Source organism: Gouania willdenowi, chromosome 4 (genome assembly GCF_900634775.1).
Source record: "Gouania willdenowi chromosome 4, fGouWil2.1, whole genome shotgun sequence".
Classification (NCBI taxonomy): Eukaryota; Metazoa; Chordata; class Actinopteri; order Blenniiformes; family Gobiesocidae; genus Gouania; species Gouania willdenowi.
The window spans coordinates 860,274-885,541 of record NC_041047.1 but is presented as its reverse complement, the minus strand read 5'-3'; the positions used below and the strand labels follow the sequence as shown (position 1 = coordinate 885,541).

The 25,268-nt window shown below is 42.2% G+C and overlaps 2 protein-coding genes across 3 annotated transcripts; one reads left to right on the top strand and one right to left on the bottom strand.

The window, feature by feature from the left end:
- Nucleotides 1–7,605, top strand: orc1 (origin recognition complex, subunit 1). 2 transcript variants are annotated; one of them, XM_028444305.1, is made up of 17 exons: nucleotides 1–210; nucleotides 2,240–2,367; nucleotides 2,432–2,604; nucleotides 2,682–3,093; nucleotides 3,541–3,724; nucleotides 4,358–4,420; nucleotides 4,494–4,595; nucleotides 4,667–4,880; nucleotides 4,953–5,044; nucleotides 5,122–5,223; nucleotides 5,900–6,071; nucleotides 6,144–6,251; nucleotides 6,330–6,479; nucleotides 6,711–6,830; nucleotides 6,934–7,100; nucleotides 7,174–7,261; nucleotides 7,335–7,603. In XM_028444305.1, exons 1-17 carry the CDS (start codon nucleotides 116–118, stop codon nucleotides 7,527–7,529), a joined length of 2,565 nt encoding a protein of 854 aa, XP_028300106.1. In that variant the 5' UTR covers nucleotides 1–115; the 3' UTR covers nucleotides 7,530–7,603. The 2 variants fall into 2 exon arrangements, with proteins under 2 accessions (XP_028300106.1, XP_028300105.1); XM_028444304.1 differs by having other exon boundaries at nucleotides 6,144–6,479; nucleotides 7,335–7,605.
- si:ch73-60h1.1 (calcium/calmodulin-dependent protein kinase type IV) lies at nucleotides 7,514–25,268 on the bottom strand. Its single transcript, XM_028444306.1, has 11 exons — nucleotides 25,162–25,268; nucleotides 20,339–20,417; nucleotides 20,216–20,278; nucleotides 18,849–18,931; nucleotides 17,271–17,343; nucleotides 11,348–11,438; nucleotides 11,214–11,288; nucleotides 11,046–11,121; nucleotides 10,842–10,968; nucleotides 10,607–10,759; nucleotides 7,514–9,914 (listed from the first exon to the last, which is right to left on the bottom strand). Exons 1-11 carry the CDS (start codon nucleotides 25,266–25,268, stop codon nucleotides 9,474–9,476), a joined length of 1,368 nt encoding a protein of 455 aa, XP_028300107.1. The 3' UTR covers nucleotides 7,514–9,473.

Here is a 25,268-nt window from a genome sequence, read left to right as displayed (position 1 = left end):
TTTGGCGCGAAACTCGGCTGTCTCTCCGCCGGTGTCTGTAAAACTCTTCCCGTTTAGCTTCGTTGTTGTGTTTTTAAAGCCTGGAAGTGTTTAACCGATCGATACAGGAGGAGACATGAAGTACTCGAGCAGGCTCCGCGTGAGGAGAGTTTATGAGTGGCGCGGGAAACCCGTGGGATTCAACCGGAGGCTGAAAACATGTGACTACAGGTGTGTGTGTGTGTGTGTGTGTGTGTGTGTGTGTGTGTGTGTGTGTGTGTGTGTGTGTGTGTGTGTGTGTGTGTGTGTGTGTGTGTGTGTGTGTGTGTGTGTGTGTGGTGTGTGTGTGTGTGTGTGTGGTGTGTGTGTGTGTGTGTGTGTGTGTGTGCGTGCGCGCGTGCGTGCGTGTGTGTGTGTGTGTTTATTATTCCCATTGCATTTCTGGCTCTGAATGTTACTAACTACTAAAATTAAAACACTGCAGTTGTATAAATTAACATTAATGCTTCAAAGAATAAATCAATTAAAAAGGTGTATAATTTAATTCAGTGCTGACATTCCAACACATAAGATTAAACAAAAGTTAAACTTGACCCACTTATACATTAAATAATAATGTACCTATAAGTGACTGAGATAATGAAAATGAGTCATATTTAAAATGTTCTCATTAATCAGCTTCTTTATTTATTATCCAAACATGTTCTTAGAGACGCACACACTGTGTGCTTTGATTACAGTGTGTATCTCACTGTGTGCTTTGATTAGTGTGTGTATCTCTGTGTGCTTTGATTAGTGTGTGTATCTCACTGTGTGCTTTGATTAGTGTGTATCTCACTGTGTGCTTTGATTAGTGTGTATCTCTCTGTGTGCTTTGATTAGTGTGTGTATCTCACTGTGTGCTTTGATTAGTGTGTGTATCTCTGTGTGCTTTGATTAGTGTGTATCTCTCTGTGTGCTTTGATTAGTGTGTATCTCTCTGTGTGCTTTGATTTGAATCCCAGTAATGATGTTTATAACATGGACCAGGTACAGTCATGATAAATTATAACCTATGGGGTGCCAAGTGTAAAAATGTAGTATAAAAGTTGTAGCTAACACATTTTCATTATTTATCTCACTTTTCTCATATTTAGCACATTTTCCTACATTTAACACAACATTTAACCACACATAGAAGTACAAAAAAAAGCATTAAATCTAAAGCAGGATGCTCTGTGGATGCGTTATTTCATCATATCTCCATCATCTAACTCTGTCACGCTTTACAGTGATGATGACGATGATGATGATGATGACGACTATCATCATCAAGGAGGGAGATTTAAAATGTGAATCAGTCACAGTGCAATAATCTGATCAATGATCTGATCAAATTAACCTGTTACATTGTTTATCAGAAGGCGTTTTAAATTAAAAGGGTGACATTTACAAGCATTGGGGAAACTCCATGTTCCAGGATTTGTAGAGAGCCCAAAAAAATGGCGTCACCGCCTCCTTTCCTTCAGACCTCCTCCATTCACAGACTACGCGGTTTCGGTTGTCCTTACGCGCAGACGACATAATAGACCTCTTGGTGAATAGCATAAGCAGTTATGTTGTGGAGGAAAGTCGAGACGCCATTAAACTTTCCGTTGAGTTTTTCAGCTCCAAGTTCTAGTTCTAACCTCTATGATCTGATCATCTGAACAAGACGTTGGTAGAATTTCCAGTGGGAAAAATACTTAAGTTCTTGGCGTTGCTGGGCTGCGTAACTCATCAGGGCAGTACGCTAAATGGGCGGGGTGTGTTACCAGAGCTCCTCCCACTGGTCCCTACTGCCCAGACTCTGGCTTTAAATGACGTCAAATTTGCAAGATGGAAGCGCTCCTAAGTTCCTTCAAGAATGTTGAGTGGGAGGAGCTACAGTGTACGCCCACTGCTTAGAACACTCTGCATTCCTTTGTTGTTTCACGTCTAATGTGGCACCAATCACTATTAAGTCTAATGATAAGAAATGTCTGGGTCTCCTTCTGTCCACACGTACTGAGCCAAGTTTTCTCAGAGAGAAGTGGTCATGTGACAGGGAATTGTGTAAAAAGTGTTTCCATTGAGCATTAACCACACATTTAGTATGGAAATGTCTGAAAAACCTCCTTTTAGCAATATTTGAGTGTTTACTTTTATTCAGGTGTTTCCATTACCAGTTTTTATTGAGCTATTTAGATTTTACACATTTCCAAGAGTAATTTAAACACAACTTGTGTTTCTCGTGTCTCAGTCGTCTGTCCATCAGAGTTGAAGGTCTTCCGAGCTCCACGCTCATCAACACGGGTCAACACGTCCTGATCGAGGGTGACGACCAGGAGAACCCGTACGTGGCCAAAGTTCTCCGTATGTTCTCCGACGGTGAGTCCACGGAAGGCGATAAGATTGTTTTATTGGAAGCTAAAATCTGCGTGTCCTCCGTCAGTGAGCGGGACGCAGAAGACGGCAGAGGTGCAGTGGATGGTGCGCGTGTCCGAGGTGCCACCGGACAAACTGAAGCTGCTGCGTAGAGACCCCCACCCTCAGGAGATCTTTCTCTACCAGAGCAGAAGCTGCCAGCAGCAGGTCCACGTGGAGTCTTTCCTGAGGCCCGTCCAGGTCTGATCATAAACGCTTGAGAACATTAAAACCCCTTCACAGTTTGTAAAGGCTTGTCCCACTGGTTTCTGTCTCAGGTGGTGTTCCTGGATGGCTCCGCCCCCTTCCCGAACTCCCAAGATGAAGACGTTTTCTACGTGAAGTTTTCCTGGGACTCCAAGACTTTCAGAGAGTTAAGCTCCGCCCCCACGCCTCCTCCTGAACCTTTACTTTCTCCGTCTCCATCACGCTCGCCGCCCACCACCACTCTAGCCTCCAGGAACGCCCCCCGACTAGCAGTACCCGACCCCGCCGTGTTGCTCAGAGCAGGGGCGGCGGCGTCCGGCATCAGGTCCGGACCAAGAACTGCGAGTGCTGGAAAGAGGGGTGTGGCCGAAGCAGAGTCACTTCATTCGGCCACAAAACTGTCCGCGTCCAAATGCCTGAGCGCCCGCAGGAGGACAGCGGCCGGACGGACGCCTGGCGTGCGCAAAAAACTGCAGCTCAACGGTGAGTCTGAAACTTGCACGCTAGTTTCTACGTTTCCATGAATAGTAGGGGTGTCTCGATCCGATATCGGTCCAATATTGGCCTGAAAACAAATATCAGATTCAAATTTCCGTATTTTCCAATTTATTTATTTTCCCCAATTATTTTTTTATTTATTTTATTCAAGTGTAGAATACTGTAGATTATGTAACTAATTGGTTAATAATAAATGGGTCAGTATTTCTCATCCCTACTGTTGCTGACTATTGTTCTCTGAGTGACATCACATGATCAAACCTTTTCATCATTCAACACTACAAAATAAGTCATTCATATTTTTTTATTAAAGAAAAGAGAGAGAGGAAAAAAAAGTATGTGATTTATGCTGATTACGGATCAATATCGGTATCATATCGGAAATGAAAAAGTTGTATCGGGACATCCCTAATAAACATTCTCCTCTTTCAGGGCTGGAGGACGAGGCGTCGATGGAGGACGACGTCTTGGAGCTTCTGCTGAAGGACGAGATGCACGTCTCCTTCACGCCTTCAAGGAAAGGCTCCGCCCACCTGAAGATGTCCTCCGTCATTCTGGACAAACTCAGTCTGTCCGACGTGGATGGTTCACCACCAGGAGGAGGAGAAGAAGAAAGGTTGGTCTCAGAACAACAAGTCACCTTTAAACGGTTAGAGATCCATACGTCTACTGAATGTGACACACACACACACACACACACACACACACACACACACACACACACACACACACACACACACACACACACACACACACACACACACACACACACACACAGTGTTCTCAGTGAGAAGGCTCTATCAGTGAAAACGCCCCGGAAATGTTACACCACCAGGGCTCAGACGTGAGTCCTAAACGCCTCGTGTTGTGTTCAGGGCACGTGGTGAAATCTGAACATGTGGGTGTTTGTTTATAATGAATAAACATTGATGTTTAAACGCAGCTCGTGGTGCATTCAGGGCACATGGAGAAAGTGGGTAAAATTGTTAAATGATGACATTGAGGTTCTTTAAATAACTTGTGGTGTTTTTGTGTGATTATTTTTCTCTATTATACGAGTTGTGTGTAGTTACAGGATCTTGTGTTATTCTGATGCAGGTTAAATTACTTTTAATCGGCTTAAATTGAAGAAAATGACTAATTACAGAAATATGAATTAGCAGTAGCATTATTTTAAAGAACATCAAAAGGGAAGGAGTCTATCATTGTTTAGGGTTGCCATGACAGCTTGTCTTGTGCGTTCCCACAGAGCCACCACGCCATCCAGGAGGAAAGAGGTGAAAGCAGCGCGAGATCCACCACTCGGTGTCCTGTGAGTGCTCATGACACGCCTCCTGCCCCCTCTCTCCGACGTCCACTCTGCCTAATGCCCTCTCCTTCTTCAGGGTGGAGTCAGACGCAGAACGCTCTCCTTTGCTGCGTGCCACGCCCAGGAGCTCCAAGAGGAAGTCGGCCATGATGGTGTCGGCTCGCGTCAGGCGGCAGCTGTGAGTACACGCCGACCTTTGACTTTTAGCTCATTCCAAACACCACAGACAGGAGGCATTTCCCTCCTCAGGAATCTGCTGACTCATCACGCCGACTTGCATTCAGACGGAGACGACGAGGACGCCGAGTTCGTCCCTTCAAAGAAGGACGAGCAGAGCAGCAGCGATGAAGAGGAGGAAGCTGTGAGTGAGGAAGAGCTGGAGGTGAAGAAGAGTCGACACGCTGCTCCTCGCACGCCGCGCTCCAAACGCAAGCCGGACCCGTCAAGGAGAACGCCACGGAAGGTGAGCCCGTTTCTATGGTTACCACACACAGAATAAATGTGTAGAAGAAGAAGAATAACCGTGTGAACTCAGAGCGCTCCAGGAACACCCAGAACTCCCAACATCCCCCGCAGGTCACGGCCGGTACTGCAGCCTGCAAACGTCCTGGAGGAGGCTCGAGCCAGGTGAGTTCATTCATTATTGATCTAGATTTATTGATCATTAAAAAATATTATTTTGTGTGCGCGTGTGTGTGTGTCAGACTCCACGTGTCCTCGGTTCCTGAGTCGTTGCCGTGCAGAGAGCAGGAGTTCCAGGACATTTACAGCTTCGTGGAGAGTAAGATCATTGATGGCACAGGAGGGTGAGATTTTCAAAATAAAAGATTCCCCCTAAGATGTGACAGTTTACGCTGTGGTGGTGCTTGTATGCCAGGGTCGAGGTCAACTTTAATTGTAATCGCGTTATGGATAATTAATTATAAATATAGAGTCGTTTGTAAAAATTGGTTGCTGTCATAATTTTAATTAAATTGTAATTGAGTTTAGATGATTGACTTTAATTATCAATTATAATATAACGCAAAACTGGGGGACCATGTTCCAGTTCTATGTACAGTTCTACACATATGTAGTTAATAATTATTAGAATATGTTTCATATCAAGCTTTCCAACATTTTACTATTTAGAAAATATAACAGAATAAAGGCTCAGACGCCTGCTCCAAAAATAATAAAACCTATAATTTCATTGATTATGAAGCCTAACAAGGTAATCAATAGATAATAAATACATTAGATGATAGATATTAGTTTTTAGTGTATTTTACAGCTGATTGAGGACCTGTTAGCATTAGAGATGCTAACACAAGAGGAAGGTTAACTTTTATTAGGTTATTTATTTAAAGCTCAGTAATTGTGATTAATTGTAATTGAGAATGTAATTGTAATTTACTTTCTGTGGATAAATAATAATTGTAATTGTAACAAAAAATGCAATTTAACCCAATACCGATGTGCACTATGTCGTGATGCGTTCAGGTGCATGTACATCTCGGGGGTTCCGGGCACAGGGAAGACGGCCACGGTGCAGGAGGTGATCCGCTGTCTTCAACACGCGGCCCACATAGACGAGATCCCGTCCTTCGTCTTTATCGAGATCAACGGGATGAAGATGACGGACCCTCACCAGGCCTACGTCCAGATCCTACAGGTCAGACCACGCCCATGTCATGTCGCTGTGGGAACACTGGGCCACGCCCACCTGTGTGTGTATGTGTTGTAGAAAATGACGGGTCAGAAGGCCACGGCGGAGCACGCTGCCGCCCTGTTGGACAGGAGGTTCAGTGCATGTGCAGCAAGGAAGGAGTGCACGGTGCTGCTGGTAGATGAGGTCAGAGACGCTATGCCGCCTGTGATTGGACGAGGACCAAACCATTGGTTTCAAGTGTGTGTGTGTGTGTGCGTGCAGTTGGACTTGCTGTGGACCAGGAAGCAGAACGTCATGTATAACCTGTTTGATTGGCCGACGCGTCGTCAGGCTCGTCTGGTGGTTCTGACCATCGCCAACACCATGGACCTACCCGAGCGTGTCCTCATCAACAGGGTGGCCAGCAGACTGGTTAGTGTGTGTGTTAATGTGCGTGTTTCAGATTTTTTGTGAGTCCAGATTTTGGAGGGAAAAGATATAGTTTAGTAAAATAGGTAATTTTATAGAAACAGTCAAGTTTGTTGAGAGAAAACGTTGGACTTTTGAGTTTTGAGTGAAAAGTCAAAATTTATTGAGAAAAACAGTAGATTATGGGATGGAATTTAGCCTAAACTGTGTGTGTGTGTTAATGTGTGTGTGTAGGGGCTGACCAGGCTCTCCTTCCAGCCGTACTCCTTCAAACAGCTTCAGACCATCATCACGTCTCGTCTGAACAAAGTCAGAGCGTTTGAGAACGACGCCCTGCAGCTGGTCTCTAGGAAGGTCAGTGTCTACTAGTTATAGATCTACACGTTGTCTATTATAGATATATGTGCTTTGTTTTTCATCTGAATCTACGTATCATTGCACTTGGCTCCTCCCACAGGTGGCGGCCCTGTCCGGTGACGCGCGCCGCTGTTTGGACATCTGTCGGCGAGCAACAGAGATCTGTGAGCAATCTCCGGGCGGCGTGGGGGCGGCGCTGGTGGGAATGAGTCACGTGATGGAGGCGCTGGACGAAATGTTTTCTTCGTCCTACGTCACCGCCATCAAGTGAGTCACAGCATCGTCCAATCAGAAGCTGAGATGTTTGTAACATGAATGATGCTGTTCGTGGTGCGTTCAGGTGCGCCTCGGTACAGGAGCAGCTGTTTCTACGCGCCATCATTGCAGAGTTTCGCCGCCTCGGCCTGGAGGAGGCCACGTTTCAGCAGGTGACGTAACCTTTGTTAAAGGTCAAAGGTCACTCTCACTGTCTGTAACTAAGCCCTGGGTGTGGTCTGACAGGTGCTGGTGCAGCTGCAGGCTCTGTGTCTGCTGGAGGGCACAGCCCCAGTGGGCGTGTCCGAAGCCTTGGCTGTGTGCCAGCGTCTGGGCGCCTGTCGCCTGCTGCTGCTGGAGTCCAGCAGACAAGGAATAGGGCAAAGAGTCAGGCTCAATGTGAGCCAGGACGATGTGCTCTATGCCCTCAGGGCGGACTGACAGGCTGATATTTTATGATTTTTTTTTTTAAGCGAACGTGTTTTATTGTTTTATCAGTTTGTTTTTCTGTAATAAAACTTTCAGAAAAACACAAACTTGGAGGATTTCTGACTTTTCATATAATTTAGATTAAATTGAGTGAAAAAGACAAGCAGAGACAGTGGTGGGTTTCTCACATATTTACTCACGCATTTCTTTTTCCAGGATTCAGACTTAATCAATCCCAGATGATTAAAGAGGTTGAACAAATCATGCAGAGATACGAAGCGCGTGCAGCAGAGAAACACGACAAAGGTTCAGTCCAAACAATCTAAATCATGACTTTAGGTCCACAAATCCTGACTTAATCTCCTTTTTATACTTTATCATTTCAGTCTCCAATCTTGACTTTTCCCTAAAAATCCTGACTTTTGTTTTGAAAATCCAGACTTTTTGTCTTTAAACTGATTTGTGTCATTTGATCCATTTCAGGTTTTTTGTGAGTCCAGATTTTGGAGGGAAAAGACATAATTTAGTAAAATAGGTCATTTTACAGAAACATTCAAGTTTGAATTGAGAGAAAACGTTGGACTTTTGAGTGAAAAGTCAAAATGTATTGACACAAAGTAGATTATGGGTTGGAATTTAGTCTAAATTTAGATAAATATTGTTGAATTTGAAAGCAAAGTGTGTATTTGTGGATTTAAAGTGGTGGTGTTTGGAAGCTCCCATACGCAGAGGTAGGGTGTGTGCATTTCCAGGGTTTGATTTAACCAACAGACAGCGGATTAGCGCCTGTTTCCTGTGGGCGTATCCACGGTAATAGTCTGTACAGTGCAAACTGGGCGGAGCCCGGAAGAGGAGTGTAAACAAACAGCACAACACTGAATTAGAAGCTCAAGAACACAACAACCAGTGATGCTAACACCATGCACTGCTAACCAAGAGTAGAAAGGATTATAAAAACACAAACACCTCATTGGTCCATTCATGATTTTGCGTTTTAAATCCAGAGTTTAGAGAAAATTCATTCCATGTTTTGAACGAAGAATAAACGCTGGTAAAAACGTAGCAAAATCTTCAAGCACAGAAAATAAGCAGTGAAAACGCCTGGAGATGACACAAAGGTTAGCATTACATGTTATTAATGCAGATGTTGGATAAATGTTAGCAGGACATGCTAGCTAGCTGGGTTATAAACAACGGTAGTGCTTTGAGAGCTTAAAATGTCCACAAATGTCAAGTCAACAAAACGTACGAGTGAGAATGCAACAAAATTATTCTAACATCAGATTAGCACGTTAGCAAGGTGCTATCAGACAATGAAGCAGATGAATGAGTGTTAGCATGCTGTCAAAGCGTAGAAGCTGGAATTAAAAATGACTTGATGCGCAAAAGATTTTTTATTAATATATATATATATATTTCTATACTGATCCATATAATCATATATTGAATGATATGTAATATATACATTTATTATTGTGTATTACTCAACATCGCTGGTTGCTGGTTCACAGCCTGCGTAAATGCTAGCTGCAAATGCTAGCTGGGCTCTGAACAAAATGCTAGAGTTTCTGTAAGAATGCTAACCGAGCCTGGATATAAATTAACGTCAACAGTTCGTACACTGTTGTTACGCTGAGTGAATAAATGTAAACCAATGATTGTGGCGTTGCAACACTTCTGGTTATGCTAGGTAAATGCTAGCCAGGCTAAAGGTTAACGTTTGCGTATTGTTTATGATTCATTATTGAATTGTGACATTCTTACGATTTTTAAGAAAACTAGTTGGGCGAACAACAAAATGTTAGCATGTATGTTAGAATTCAAGTGGAATTGCGACAGCGACGATATAGTTGCACTGTTAGTTATGCTCGATAAACGTAATGCTAGCCGGGCTTCAAACAAAACGTTAGCTTAACGGCGATAAGGTAGAACATTCTTACACTGTTGGTTAAGCAATCACTGGCAGGAGGCGGGCTTTCCGCTTGGCTCCGCCTTTGATATGAATCCGTTGCTGAGATTGATGGGAGTCGGGGGTGGGGTCTCCATTGTGGGCGAGGCCTCTAGGGCGGAGCAGCTCCTCTGCGGCAGCCGTGGTGGGACGAGGACGTTTTTAGGGATGACGGACACTTGGCGCAGCCCGTCGGCACGTAGCGGGGGCCGGATGGGGGCAGAGCCTGCGGGTTTGGGGCTGGACGGCACCATTTGATCAGAGGGTTTTGATTGGTCTGTATGTGAGGTGTCGGTGTCTTCGGGGGTGGGGCCTGTGACCTCGGGGGGCGGGTCCTGTTGCATGCTGCTCTGCCGGGACGTTCCTGAGCCTGGGATGTCACAGCTGTCGGTGCGACGCCGAGAACCTTCGTGCATCCGGCTGGTAGCAACCACCGCCTTCATGGCCGCCTGTCAACAAATATACACAAGAAACACAAACATAAAAAATAAACAGACAAAATAAGCACAAAAAGGAGTCAGGTATTTAGCATAAGCAGAGTCTGAGGGGGCAAGTGGAGCATTGAGCCCTAGTGGTCAAATGTTTACATTACTGTGAAACCATGTTACCATGCCTACACTGAAGTAGTCCCAAAGCGCTTTACAATATCAAGTAATTCACACACCAATGGGACATATATAAAATAGTTTTCTGCTGCTTTGATTCTAACATATTACTGTTAGTTTCATGTCACAGTTGTTAGCTCTACCTCAAATATGTAGTATAAGTTATCAGTGAAATGGTCCCAAACTTTTGAGACTTTAGGTTGGTTCTTCTTTTGTTGTTCTTCACAATGTAAATGTTGAAGCGACACTGCGCCCAGCAGTTCATGTATGGTACTTCAGCAAAAATGAAGCAAAAAGATTTGATCATGAATTTACAACATTAAACGGCACGTCAACGCACATTTTTGTCGTCAACATTATCAATTATGTTACTAATAATTTTTGCATTATTGTTTATCTTACACACATTGGGGTTGGTGTGAATCTTGTGACGGTTTTTTCTTTTGACCCCCCTGGTAAGAATCTACGGTTTTTTGAAAGTCGTTTGGAAGTTGAGGACAGAAGGAATGGTTGCTTTTTTTTTGTGTGTTTTCCACCTTGAGTTTGCGTCGAGCGTTGAACTCCTGTAGTTTCCTCTGAGCTGTGTCCATGTGGGAGAATCGCGCGGCCTTTCCGAGCACCCACGGGTGTTGCAGCGCCTCGCGCACGCTCAGCCTCTTGAGAGGGTCGAGGACGATGAGTTTACTGACCTGAGTTCAACAGAAGCACAAACTTCAGCAGATGTTTGTGTTTTTGTCATTGTTTCAAACACGTGTGTGCGCTGGGCCTCACCAGGTCTTTGGCGTTGAGGGACACGTCATCCCACCATGGGGACACAAACTCATAGTCACAGTTGAGGATGCGGCTGTACATGTACTGGTCACCCCGAGGGTCGAAGAACGGCTCGAACCCACACAGTCTGACACACAGAGAGCAGCTGGAGTTATGGCCCCGCCCATGCTTTAAGCCCCGCCCACCCAAACAACAGCTACTCACAGGATGTAGAGGATCACGCCCACTGACCACATGTCCACCTCAGGCCCGTACGCGTTCCCTCGCAGGATTTCTGGAGCTGCACAAACAACAGATGGACCATAGAGTCAGAGCGCTGAGAATCCCCACAGAGCCTGAACGCATCACTGAGGCTTTTAACCCTTCACTGACCGCAGTAACCTGGAGTCCCACAAACCGTCCTCATGGTCATCTGATCATCAATGATCTTTGAGAGGCCGAAGTCGGCTAAGAGAAAAACAATATTAAAACATGACACGTGTGTGTATGTGTAGTGCATGTGTTACCTATCTTCAACGCTGCGTTCACTGTCAGGTCGGCATAAAGCAGGTTTTCTGGTTTTAAGTCTCGATGAACAACTCCGTTCTCATGCAGATACTGAAACACAGAAAGTCTGTTATTAAAGGATCCTCCACTATTTTTATAAATGTCCTTATTAGTAGATCTATGTCTAACAAAACACATTAACATACATCATTTTCATTTAATTACCTTTTAAAAATGGGACTACTTTACAGTTTTAGAGCCTGTATTCCTCCATCTTGAAATCATGTGATTGATGATGTCACAAAGCCCCAATGCCTGTAAATATCTCATTGTTTTCTATTGGAGTGAAACATTCAGTCTGATTTTTACATAATTTAGCAGAGCTGCCAAGCCTCACCCTTTGAGTGTGACAGTCATGCAATTAGATGCATTCTCACCAAATGCCACACTTGACATTTCTCACACTTATATTTCCCCATTCAATACTCCATTTTTTTTCATGATCATGAACTTTGGTCCTCATGGCTTGCTGTAGCTCTAGTAACTCTGATTGACTGACTGAGATAACCAATTCCAGACCAATCCATGTCTCCTTGTGCCTAAATCTAACCAACCACGGCAGGCATCACACAATAATAAACCAATCAGAAGCAACGTAAGGCGGGTCTTGACGAGCTGTTTCTAACTACTAACTTTAACACACAACACGCGTCAAGTTGTCTACATGCTTTCAGAAAGAAAGAAAATTTCTAGAGGAGAGACGACGTCTGAGACAGTATGTAATTTTGTTCACTGTTTATATTGCTATGTGTGTGTGTGTTATAGTGTTAGTTTACTCATCTAAAAAACTAACATTTTGTGTGTGTGTGTCTCTCTCTCACTCACACGTGTGTATGTCTGTGTTAGACATTAACTTAAATGAATTAAAACTCTTAATCAGCTACTAACAGTGTTATAAACACTGCTAGTAGCTGAATTACACTTGTAGGTTATATCATCATAAATACATAGTAAATGAAACAAATGTCTAATCTAATGTTCATTTGAACTGTTCTTATGATTATTATTGTATGTAATAGTGTATTTCTATAGACATTGATTCAATGAAAAATGACTTGATGTTTGAATGTTTTTTACATGATGATCTTTTTAATGACGTCCTTTCTGTTACAGACAAGGAGAGCTGAGGTAAAGGTAGCACTGCCTTGGGCCACAGTGTTTTAAGTGGGAGCCTCTGTCATCATCAACATCTGTGATAAACACCTACAACATGAGACATGTCCCCAGATAAATGATGGACAGTTGTTGATATGAAATATTGACTAATAAATGTATTTTGTCAAAGTTCTTGTTAGTTTTCATTTGTAATTTGTGGTTGATTAAAACTATCATTAGGAGGACACAGTGCAGGGAGAGTTGCTGGTATGGAGGTGATGACATCATTCTGAAGGTAGAAATCAACGTTAAAACAGGAACGTATCATGTCACTAAAGTCTTACTCGTCATTTTCGGAAACTTGGCAGCTCTGTGAATGAATATGGTACATATTAATGTGTTTTGCAAGACATAGATCTACTAATAAAGACATTTAGAAGGTTAAAGCCTTTCTGTTGTAAAACTAACATAAACCCACTTCTCACACAGTACAGTGCTGGTCTGAAGAGGTCAGGATCAAGCTCCAGGGCTGCTTTGATGCCACTGACTGGTCTGTTTTCCAGTCTGACAATGTGGACGACAGTTGTGATGCTGATACATAAACTTTTGCATTGACTGCTGTGTCTCACATGAAGTAATTAAAGAACATAGCAGTCAGAAACACTGACGTAAAATTGAAAATACAGGAGCACGCATTAGAGTGTCAATCTGATGATGCGGTTACTTATAAGCTGTACTGTTATGCTGTAGAAGGCAAGGCAAATTTATTTGTATAGCGCATTTCATACTCAAGGCAACTCAATGTGCTTTACATGATAAAACATTCAATTGTTTAAAATCAATAAGAACATTTAAAATCATCAGTAAAATCAATTAAAATCGTCAGTAAAATCAATTAAAATCATCAGTAAAATCATTTAAAATCATCAACAAACACATGACATCATCAACATGACCATAAATCTGTCTCTCAATCATACACAGTAGAGAAAAAAGTTCCTTTAACTTTGATTTAAAAATGTTCACATGTGATGCTGACTTCAGCTCTGCTGCAGTTTGTTCCACTTCTTTGCAGCATAACAACTAAACACAGCATCACCATGGTTACTGTGAGCTCTGGGCTCCACTATCTGACCTGTGTCCATAGATCTCAGAGACCTGCTGGGTTCATATCTGACTAACATCTCACTGATGTATTCTGGACCAAACCCATTCACACATTTATAACCAGCAGCAGAACTTTACAGTCTCCTCTGAGGCTGACTGGGAGCCAGTGTAATGTGTTCTGACCTCTTTGTTCTGGTTCAGACCTGAGCTGCAGCGTTCTGAACCAGCTGTAGATGTTTGATGAAGACCATTACAATAGTCCAGTCTGCTGGAGATAAAAGCATGGACCAGTTTCTCCTGATCTTTCTGAGTCATTAAACCTTTAAACCAGAACGCTCAATAAAGAACACAAAACGTTCCTATGGGGATCAGTTAGAGCGCTACTTTAAAGAGGACGACCCTCGGCGCATGTGGAAAGGAATAAAAACCATTACGTCCTGGAAACCAAGTACAGGAAGAACTTCCTGTTGACAAAGCTCTTCTGAATGAGCTCAACAACTTTTACTGTTGCTTTTATTCTGTCTTCCCAGAATGCATTGAGCAGGGTGCTTTTACGGTGACGCAGCAGGAAGTTCAGCGTGTCTTGTCCAGTACCTCGGTCCAAAAAGCTCCAGGTCTGGACGGCATTCCACCTCGGCTATTGAAACTGCTCCATGAAACTTGCCCCTGTTTTAACAGATACTGTATCTACAACTTGTCACTGAGGAACTGGATTGTACCAGATTTAAAACACAGCATAACGTGGATGGCTGTTCATCATAGGAATGGGATCCACACAAGGTTCCTGCTGCTTAACAGAAGGTTTTCCTTGCCGCCATGATGAATTCATGTTGGGTGTGGGATACATATGTATGTGTATATACGTATATATGCATATGTGTGTATCCATAAAATGAAGAGTCCGTCCTTAAGACTGCTCTACTGTAAAGTGCCTTGAGATACCATTGGTTATGATTTGGCGCTATACAAATAAAAGATTGATTGATTGATTGATTGATTTAAAAAGTCCATTATTCTGGTTTCTAAGGAATCTCCAGTGACGTCCTGTGGTCCTCACGTCTGTTCTGATGAAGACTATTGAGCGGCTTGTACTGGACTTCATTAAGAACCAGATCCCTACGTGTGTTGATCTGTTACAGTTTACGTATAAAGTAAACAGGAGCGTTGAGGATTTGATCTCCTTTGTTTTGAAATCTGTATAACAACATGTGGACTAGGGCTGGGCGATATGGCCTTTTATAAATACCGCGATATTTTTAGGCCATGTCACGATACACGATATATATCTCGATATTTTGCATTACCCTTGAATTAACACTTTGATGCACAAAATCACACCAGTATGATGATTCTATATGTCTACATTAAAACATTCTTGATCATACTGCATTAATATATGCCAATTTTAAACTTTCATGCAAAAAAGGGGATATCACAACTAAGTCAAAGTTGACATAACTGTATTTATTAAACAGTGAGTGGCTCAAACATAAAATTGTCAACAGAAAGTGCACGTTCTGTGCAAAATTGTCACAGAGACATTTCAAAACAAGACATTAGTGCAGGATGCAACTCACATGGCATTTCAAAACACAAAAGTAAAGTGCACTTTTTGTACATAATGCCACTACAATATTTTAAAACAAATAGTGCCCTTTTGTGCATGTTGTCATTAAGATGACATTTCAAAACAACACTAAATTTAAGTGCACCTTTTGTGCATAATGCCACTAAGATATTTTAAAAAAAAAAAATCAAAAAAAAAAAAAAGTCCGCGAGTTTAACGGTATGGTCATTTTCAACACCGCACAGACTACAAGCTGCGATATATCGAGTATATTCGATATATCGCCCAGCCCTAATGTGGACAATGCTAAATCTAACGTTAGAATGTTGTTCATTGATTACAGCTCTGCATTTAATTCTCTTGTTCCAGGTAAACTGGTTGATAAACTTACATCTGTTGGTCTGAGTGACGTTATGTATAAGTAGATGTTTATCTTTTTAACTGGTAGATCATAGAGAGTAAAAATATATAACTGTCTTTCTGACAAAGTGCTTATGAGTCCTGGATCTCCTCAGGGGACATTTTAAGTTCTTTACTTTATACACTCATAATTGTGCAGCTTCTTCTGACTCCAGTTTGATCATCAAATATGCTGATGTCATCATTATTGGTCTCATCACTGAGAATGATGATTCATCTTAAAGAGCAGAAATTAAAAATATTGTTCCTCCTGAACTAAACATGTGAACTTGTTTTTGATTGTAGTCATGGTAACTCTCACACATTGAGGAGAACAAGTTTCTGGGTTTAACGTTGTCTAATGACCTGAACAAAAACACTATAATCACATTATCAATAAAACTCGTCAGCGTCTCTTCTTTCTGTGGAAACTTAGAGAATTTAATAATAACTAAGATTCTGCTTAACTTTTATGGCTGCACCATAGAAAGTGTGTTTGTTAGCTCTATGACTGTGTGGTTTGGTAACATCACAGCTAAAGAAAGGAGAACTCTGAACAAGGTGGTTCTCTGTGTAAAAAGCTCTGTGAGCTGTTTGTTCTGGAGGTTCTCTATGATTACAGACTCTTTAATCCAGCTCTGATAATCATCAATAACTCTTCTGGTACTGGTCACCCTGGTAAAGCCATGGTCCAGATCCTTCCCTCCAGGAGAAGATATTGTTCATTGAGATGCAGAACATCTCGTCACGTTAACAACTTCTTCCTACAAACTGTTATTAGACTGAACAAAGCACTTTGAAGACTGTTCTTGTACTTTTATTGTTTTATTGTTTTAAAAAGGTTATATGTATTGTTATTACCTCGCTTCATAGTGTCAAATGTTTCCCTTTGAACTTTTACTGTTAATTTATTTTGTCTATTTTGGTGTTTCTTGCTGTTTCTGGTGCATTCTGGTGGATTTCTGCACAAATATTACAATGTGGTTTATTTTCACTGCAAATGGCAAATAAATTGAACTTGAAATGTAAAATGATATTGATGAGTTCAGGGCCCCTGGGACATTTCTCTACCGCAGATTACAGCAACACACAATCCTGATACAACAACAACAACAACTGTAGCGTGACACACACACTGTCAATGTAGGTCATCCTCGCTGCGTTTGTAAGTAAATGTGAAATTTATCACGTTAGTGTGTGTGTGTGTGTGTGTGTGTGTGTGTGTGTGTGTGTGTGTGTGTGTGTGTGTGTGTGTGTGTTTTAATCCTCTGGTTTTAATCTGGGTGGAAGCGGCTGTTACATAAAAGACCTGCAGCTGCAAACAGCAACTAAAGCAACTGCCATGACTCTTAGTTTGCCGTAGCCAGTCCTGCAGCAACTTTTAGAAGCTTCACTATCAACAAAAATGTGCAACTCTGACACACACTGACCCACAAACACACACAGACACACAAAGTGATGTCATTGACATCTAAAGTCAACAAAACACACTTTGTCACTCCTGAAATGTAACTCAACAACCACAAAGAGCAACAACCTTAAATAAACTACTGATAAGCAACAGAATCACCATGGCAACTACTATTATTATGACAACATCTGCAGCTATCAACAAAATGATCTGCAACAAAACCGATGAACCACATAAACTGCACGTTGTGTATCCCTCACGTTGCCCATCATACCAACATCAGTCAATAAATGCAGCAACTTACCGCAACGGCCTCCAGGATCTGTTTGATGACGTGAGCAGCGTCTCTCTCACTGTAGTAACCGCGCTCCACGATCCTGTATGCATAAAAATATCATCATCAAAAACAACTGAACAATAACAACTACTGCAACTTAGTCACCCATAGCAACGACTGCAACTTAGTCACCCATAGCAATGACTGCAACTTAGTCACCAACAGCAACTACTGCAACTTAGTCACCCATAGCAACGACTGCAACTTAGTCACCAACAGCAACTACTGCAACTTAGTCACCTACAGCAACGACTGCAACTTAGTCACCCATAGCAACGACTGCAACTTAGTCACCTACTGCAACTTAGTCACCCATAGCAACGACTGCAACTTAGTCACCAACAGCAACTACTGCAACTTAGTCACCTACAGCAACGACTGCAACTTAGTCACCCATAGCAACGACTGCAACATAGTCACCAACAGCAACTACTGCAACTTAGTCACCCATAGCAACGACTGCAACTTAGTCACCAACAGCAACTACTGCAACTTAGTCACCTACAGCAACGACTGCAACTTAGTCACCCATAGCAACGACTGCAACTTAGTCACCCATAGCAACGACTGCAACTTAGTCACCTACAGCAACTACTGCAACTTAGTCACCCATAGCAACGACTGCAACTTAGTCACCCATAGCAACGACTGCAACTTAGTCACCCATAGCAACGACTGCAACTTAGTCACCCATAGCAACGACTGCAACTTAGTCACCTACAGCAACTACTGCAACTTAGTCACCCATAGCAACGACTGCAACTTAGTCACCCATAGCAACGACTGCAACTTAGTCACCCATAGCAACGACTGCAACATAGTCACCAACAGCAACTACTGCAACTTAGTCACCCATAGCAACGACTGCAACTTAGTCACCCATAGCAACGACTGCAACTTAGTCACCCATAGCAACCCATAGCAACGACTGCAACTTAGTCACCCATAGCAACGACTGCAACTTAGTCACCCATAGCAATGACTGCAACTTAGTCACCTACAGCAACTACTGCAACTTAGTCACCTACAGCAACTACTGCAACTTAGTCACCCATAGCAACGACTGCAACTTAGTCACCCATAGCAACTACTGCAACTTAGTCACCTACAGCAACTACTGCAACTTAGTCACCTACAGCAACTACTGCAACTTAGTCACCCATAGCAACGACTGCAACTTAGTCACCCATAGCAACGACTGCAACATAGTCACCAACAGCAACTACTGCAACTTAGTCACCCATAGCAACGACTGCAACTTAGTCACCCATAGCAACGACTGCAACGTAGTCACCCATAGCAACGACTGCAACTTAGTCACCCATAGCAACGACTGCAACTTAGTCACCCATAGCAACGACTGCAACTTAGTCACCCATAGCAACGACTGCAACTTAGTCACCTACAGCAACTACTGCAACTTAGTCACCTACAGCAACTACTGCAACTTAGTCACCTACAGCAACTACTGCAACTTAGTCACATGTAACTGCTACAATTTAATTGCCACTTGAAGCTCTTTAATAATAAAATGAGTGTACGTACCGGTCAAACAGCTCTCCTCCAGTCACCAACTCCAGCACCAGCGCGATGTCCGTGTCCGTCTCAAAGATCTCCTTCAGTTGGATCTGAAACAAAAATGGTGGATATTTGAGCAGGGTCAAAGGGTAAAGGGGCAAAGGTACCTTATCGGGTTTTGTCTTGTATAAATTTCCACATGTTTGTTAGCTTAATTTTTGATTTTGAAATATTTTATTGTGAAATTACATTACACTCTCTTATTTTTAGGGACATGCTTCTCACATACATAGGCCTGAATCACACACATGCACAAACAGGACTTGTGGACCAGTGTTAGCTTAGCACATAGCCACCACTTCCATATGTTTGTTAGCTTAGCACATAGCCACCAGTCCCACATGTTTGTTAGCTTAGCACGTAGCCACCAATTCCACATGTTTGTTAGCTTAGCACATAGCCACCACTTCCACATGTTTGTTAGCTTATCATGTAGCCACCAGTTCCATATGTTTGTTAGCTTAGCACATAGTCATCAATTCCACATATTTGTTAGCTTAGCATGTAGCCACCAGTCCAACATCTTTGTTAGCTTAGCACATAGCCACCAGTCCACCATCTTTGTTAGCTTAGCACATAGCCACCAGTTCCACATGTTTGTTAGCTTAGCATGTAGCCACCAGTCCAACATCTTTGTTAGCTTAGCATATAGCCACCAGTCCAACATCTTTGTTAGCTTAGCACATAGCCACCAGTTCCACATGTTTGTTAGCTTAGCACATAGCCACCAGTCCAACATCTTTGTTAGCTTAGCACATAGCCACCAGTTCCACATGTTTGTTAGCTTAGCACATAGCCACCAGTCCAACATCTTTGTTAGCTTAGCATGTAGCCACCAGTTCTACATGTGAACAATGACGGGATCAGGATGTAGACGTCAGAAGAAGACGAGACATCAGCTGATGTCAGTTCACACACACGACGCACGCACGCACGCACACACACCAGCAGTGTGATTTCACTGTTTACTTCACACCCTTCATCAGAGAAACACACGCAGGAGGCATTGGTGAAGAAACAGAAATAACTCCTGACACGTCAAAGCAACACCTGAGATTCTGTTTGTGTTCATCTGTCATCACTTTGTGGCTTTTTTGTGTCATTTTGTGTAATGTTTTGTTGTGTTGTAGCAGAAAAGAGACGCTGCAAAAAATAAGTCACTTATTTTCTGTGGCGTCTCTTTTCTGTTCAGTAGAAAACCCACAGATTGGAAATACTTGTTGAGCTAAACCATTAGCGTGAACGAGAAACAGTCATTTTGTGTATATTTGTGTATTTTTGTTTTATTGTTGTGATTTTGATACCACTCTGAGTGGTGACCTAACGTGACTTACGATGTTTGGGTGGGAAAGTCGCAGCAGGACGCCAATCTCTGTGCGGACGATCTTCTTATCGATCTGTAAGAGAAACAGAATCCGTGAATGCACCGCTCGCTCACGGCGCGCTCACTTACTCACCGTCTTCTTCAGGACTTTGATGGCGTACAGTTTCTGCGTCTCTTTCTGCTCACAGCGGTAAACGATGGACGTAGCACCTCTGCACAAACACATCAAACACATTACACACGGTACACATGTTACACACGGTACACACGTTACACACGTCACACACATTACACACGGTACACACGTTACACACGTTACACACGTTACACACATTACACACGGTACACACGTTACACACGTTACACACATGTTACACATGTTACACACGTCACACACGTTACACACATTACACACGTTACACACGTCACACACATTACACACGTCACACACATTACACACATCACACATGTTACACACATCACACATGTTACACACGTCACACACGTCACACACATTACACACATCACACATGTTACACACATCACACATGTTACACACGTCACACACATTAGACACGTTACACACGTCACACACATTACACACATCACACACATTACACACGTTACACACATTACACACATTGCACACATTACACACATTACACACATTACACACATCACACATTTTACACACATCACACACGTTACACACGTCACACACATTACACACATTACACACACTACACACAGTACACACTTTACACATGTCACACACGTTACACACAAGGCAAGGCAATGCAAATGTATTTGTATAGCGCATTTCATACTCAAGGCAACTCAATGTGCTTTACATGATAAAACATTCAATTGTTTAAAATCAATAAGAACATTTAAAATCATCAGTAAAATAAATTAAAATCATCAGTAAAATCAATTAAAATCATCAACAAACACATGACATCATCAATATGACCATAAATCTCTCTCAATCATATACAGTAGAGAAAAAAAGTTCCTTTAACTTTGATTTAAAAATGTTCACATGTGATGCTGACTTCAGCTCTGCTGCAGTTTGTTCCACTTCTTTGCAGCATAACAACTAAACACAGCATCACCATGGTTACTGTGAGCTCTGGGCTCCACTATCTGACCTGTGTCCATAGATCTCAGAGACCTGCTGGGTTCATACCTGACTAACATCTCACTGATGTATTCTGGACCAAACCATTCACACATTTATAACCAGCAGCAGAACTTTACAGTCTCCTCTGAGGCTGACTGGGAGCCAGTGTAATGTGTTCTGACCTCTTTGTTCTGGTTCAGACCTGAGCTGCAGCGTTCTGAACCAGCTGTAGATGTTTGATGAAGACCATTACAATAGTCCAGTCTGCTGGAGATAAAAGCATGGACCAGTTTCTCCTGATCTTTCTGAGTCATTAAACCTTTCACTCTGGAGATGTTCTTTAGGTGGTAGAAGATGTTTTTGTGATAGATTTGATCTGATGCTGAACGTCAGATCTGAGTCAATCAGAACACCAAGGTTTTTGACTTAGTCTTTATCTTTACACATTACACACGGTACACACTAGGGCTGCCAACTTAGTCGTTTAGTCAACAGGGGTGTGTTCTCTCCCCACTGCTATTCTCCCTCTACACCAATGACTGCACCTCAGGGGACCCCTCTGTGAAACTCCTGAAGTTTGCAGATGACACCACCGTCATCGGTCTCATCCGGGACGGGGACGAGTCTGCCTTCAGACGGGAGGTGGAACAGCTGGCTCTTTGGTGCAGTCAGAACCACCTGGAACTGAACCCGTTCAAGACCGTGGAGATGACAGTGGACTTCAGAAGAAATCCCCCCCCACTCCCCCCCCTTACCATTTTAAATAGGGAATTGGCTACCGTGGACTCCTTCAGGTTCTTGGGATCCACAATCTCACAGGACCTGAAGTGGACCTCCCACATAGACTCAACCAGGAAAAAGGCACAGCAGAGGATGTACTTCCTGCGTCAGCTGAGGAAGTTCAACCTGCCCCAGGAGCTGCTGATCATGTTCTACACCTCCATCATTCAGTCTGTTCTGTGCACCTCCATCACTGTCTGGTTTGGATCTACAACCAAACTAGACAGACACAGACTACAAAGGATAGTCAGGACTGCAGAAAAGATCATTGGTGTTGATCTGCCCTCCATCCAAGACTTATACCTGTCCAGGGTCAGGAAACGTGCAGGTAGCATCACTGCAGACCCCTCCCACCCTGCACACAATCTGTTTAAACTCCTCCCCTCTGGCAGACGCTACAGATCACTGTACGCCAAAACAACCCGCCATAAAAACAGTTTCTTCCCCCAGGCTGTCACTGTGATCAACACTAAACAGTCAAAGAGTGTCAGTCCTGTTTCTGTGGAAAAACCCTGGAACCAAACATAACAACCCTGGATCAATCTGACACTGAGAATGTTCATGTACATACCTTTAATTTAAATGTTCACCTGCACTACTTATCAATGCTCTACTGCACTATTTTCCTTTTATTATTATTATATTTTATTATTATCTTTCTTTTCTATTATTTTCCTTCTTTTATCTTATTTTTTAATTTTTATTTTGTATCTATTTATTTATTTTTTATACTATTATTATTATTATTATTATTATTATTATCTTGTTATTTGCACATTCTAGTCTAACTACTGTTTATATTTATACTTATGTTTATACTTATTATCATCTCTTCTAGTTGATTGTTTATTATTGAATGTTTCACTATTGGAGAGAGCACAGTTGACCGAGTCAAATTCCTCGTGTGTACAACATACACTTGGTGAATAAAGATGATTCTGATTCTGATTCTAATTGGTCGATGGCGTCGACCAAGATTTTCATTGGTGGCGATGGTATCAGTTTCAAAACGGTTTAAAAAAAAATCAATGTACTTATATAGGTGATTTGGATTAAATATCAAATATAATTTATTTAATGCCTAAACATGATTCTAGATGTTAGGTTTAGTATCAGGATAGAGTTAGTCAGATATTAGGTTTAGCATCAGGATAGAGTTAGTCAGATTTTAGGTTTAGTATCAGGATAGAGTTAGTCAGAGGTTAGGTTTAGTATCAGGATAGAGTTAGTCAGAGGTTAGGTTTAGTATCAGGATAGAGTTAGTCAGAGGTTAGGTTTAGTATCAGGATAGAGTTAGTCAGAGGTTAGGTTTAGTATCAGGATAGAGTTAGTCAGAGGTTAGGTTTAGTATCAGGATAGAGTTAGTCAGAGGTTAGGTTTAGTATCAGGATAGAGTTAGTCAGAGGTTAGGTTTAGTATCAGGATAGAGTTAGTCAGAGGTTAGGTTTAGTATCAGGATAGAGTTAGTCAGAGGTTAGGTTTAGTATCAGGATAGAGTTAGTCAGAGGTTAGGTTTAGATTATTGTGAGGTTCAATTAATTTATCTTGTTCTGAGATTCTAAATGTTGGGTTTTTTGGTTTGTTTTAACTTAGTGTTTATTCTGGTTTATCAGATTCAGAGTTAGGTTTGAATTAGATTAAATATATAAGTGGATTAAAGGTCATCTGCAGGTCCTCAGAACTGATGAAAACCTGAATGTGTGTGAGTTTTATGGGTGATCTGCTGGGACAGATGGAGGGAAACACACACACACACACACACACACTCAGTCCTGGCCGGTCTCCATGGCAACAGGACACCTGGTAACCAGGCTGGCGCTCTCTCACATTTGAATCATTTCACTGTCTGATCTGCTGTCGTTGTTGTTGTTGTTGTTGTTGTTGTTGTTGTTTACTTAAGAAACAACAAACAAATAGATAAATGATGCATCATGCAACGCACACAAACACTGATATGTTTGTATACATGTGTACAGATCAATATTTAATCTATATATATCACAAACATGTGATTGTGTCTGATCTGAGGGTCACATGACCAGCATTAAGAATAACGACCAATCAGAGCAGAGCATTAACTCTACTCTCTAATCTAGACTAGATAAACTCAGGTTAACTCTACTCTCTAATCTGGACTAGATAAACTCAGGTTGACTCTACTCTCTAATCTGGACTAGATAAACTCGGGGTTAACTCTAGTCTATAATCTGGACTAGATCAACTCTGGTTAACTCTACTCTCTAATCTGGACTAGATAAACTCTGGGTTAACTCTACTCTCTAATCTAGACTAGATAAACTCAGGTTAACTCTACTCTCTAATCTGGACTAGATAAACTCAGGTTAACTCTACTCTCTAATCTGGACTAGATAAACTCTGAGCTAACTCTACTCTCTAATCTGGACTAGATAAACTCGGGGTTAACTCTAGTCTATAATCTGGACAAGATAAACTCAGGTTGACTCTACTCTCTAATCTGGACTAGATAAACTCAGGTTGACTCTACTCTCTAATCTGGACTAGATAAACTCGGGGTTAACTCTAGTCTATAATCTGGACTAGATAAACTCTGAGCTAACACTACTCTCTAATCTGGACTAGATAAACTCGGGGTTAACTCTAGTCTATAATCTGGACTAGATAAACTCAGGTTGACTCTACTCTCTAATCTGGACTAGATAAACTCTGAGCTAACTCTACTCTCTAATCTGGACTAGATAAACTCTGAGCTAACTCTACTCTCTAATCTAGACTAGATAAACTCTGGGTTAACTCTACTCTCTAATCTAGACTAGATAAAATCAGGTTAACTCTAGTCTCTAATCTAGACTAGATAAACTCAGGTTAACTCTACTCTCTAATCTGGACTAGATAAACTCAGGTTAACTCTACTCTCTAATCTGGACTAGATAAACTCTGAGCTAACTCTACTCTCTAATCTAGACTAGATCAACTCAGGTTAACTCTACTCTCTAATCTGGACTAGATAAACTCAGGTTAACTCTACTCTCTAATCTGGACTAGATAAACTCTGGTTTTTGTGGTTCTCAGACCTTCCGAGTTCCGAGCTGAGTGTGTAGAACTCCTCCACCGTCCCGTCCCTCCTGGAGGCGTCCACCCAGAACTCCACCGGCTCTGAGTCGGGCCGGGACGTAGGCAT

Excerpts from the sequence above, each read along its gene's own strand:
- orc1 (XM_028444304.1), top strand. The coding sequence starts at position 116 with ATGAAGTACTCGAGCAGGCTCCGCGTGAGGAGAGTTTATGAGTGGCGC. Across the intron at positions 2,605-2,681 it reads CTTTCCTGAGGCCCGTCCAG|GTGGTGTTCCTGGATGGCTC; the intron begins GTCTGATCATAA and ends TTTCTGTCTCAG. Across the intron at positions 5,045-5,121 it reads CTGGAGGAGGCTCGAGCCAG|ACTCCACGTGTCCTCGGTTC; the intron begins GTGAGTTCATTC and ends TGTGTGTGTCAG.
- si:ch73-60h1.1 (XM_028444306.1), bottom strand. The coding sequence starts at position 25,268 with ATGCCTACGTCCCGGCCCGACTCAGAGCCGGTGGAGTTCTGGGTGGAC. Across the intron at positions 20,418-25,161 it reads CTCAGCTCGGAACTCGGAAG|AGGTGCTACGTCCATCGTTT; the intron begins GTCTGAGAACCA and ends GTGTTTGTGCAG. Across the intron at positions 17,344-18,848 it reads GGAGGAGAGCTGTTTGACCG|GATCGTGGAGCGCGGTTACT; the intron begins GTACGTACACTC and ends TTATGCATACAG.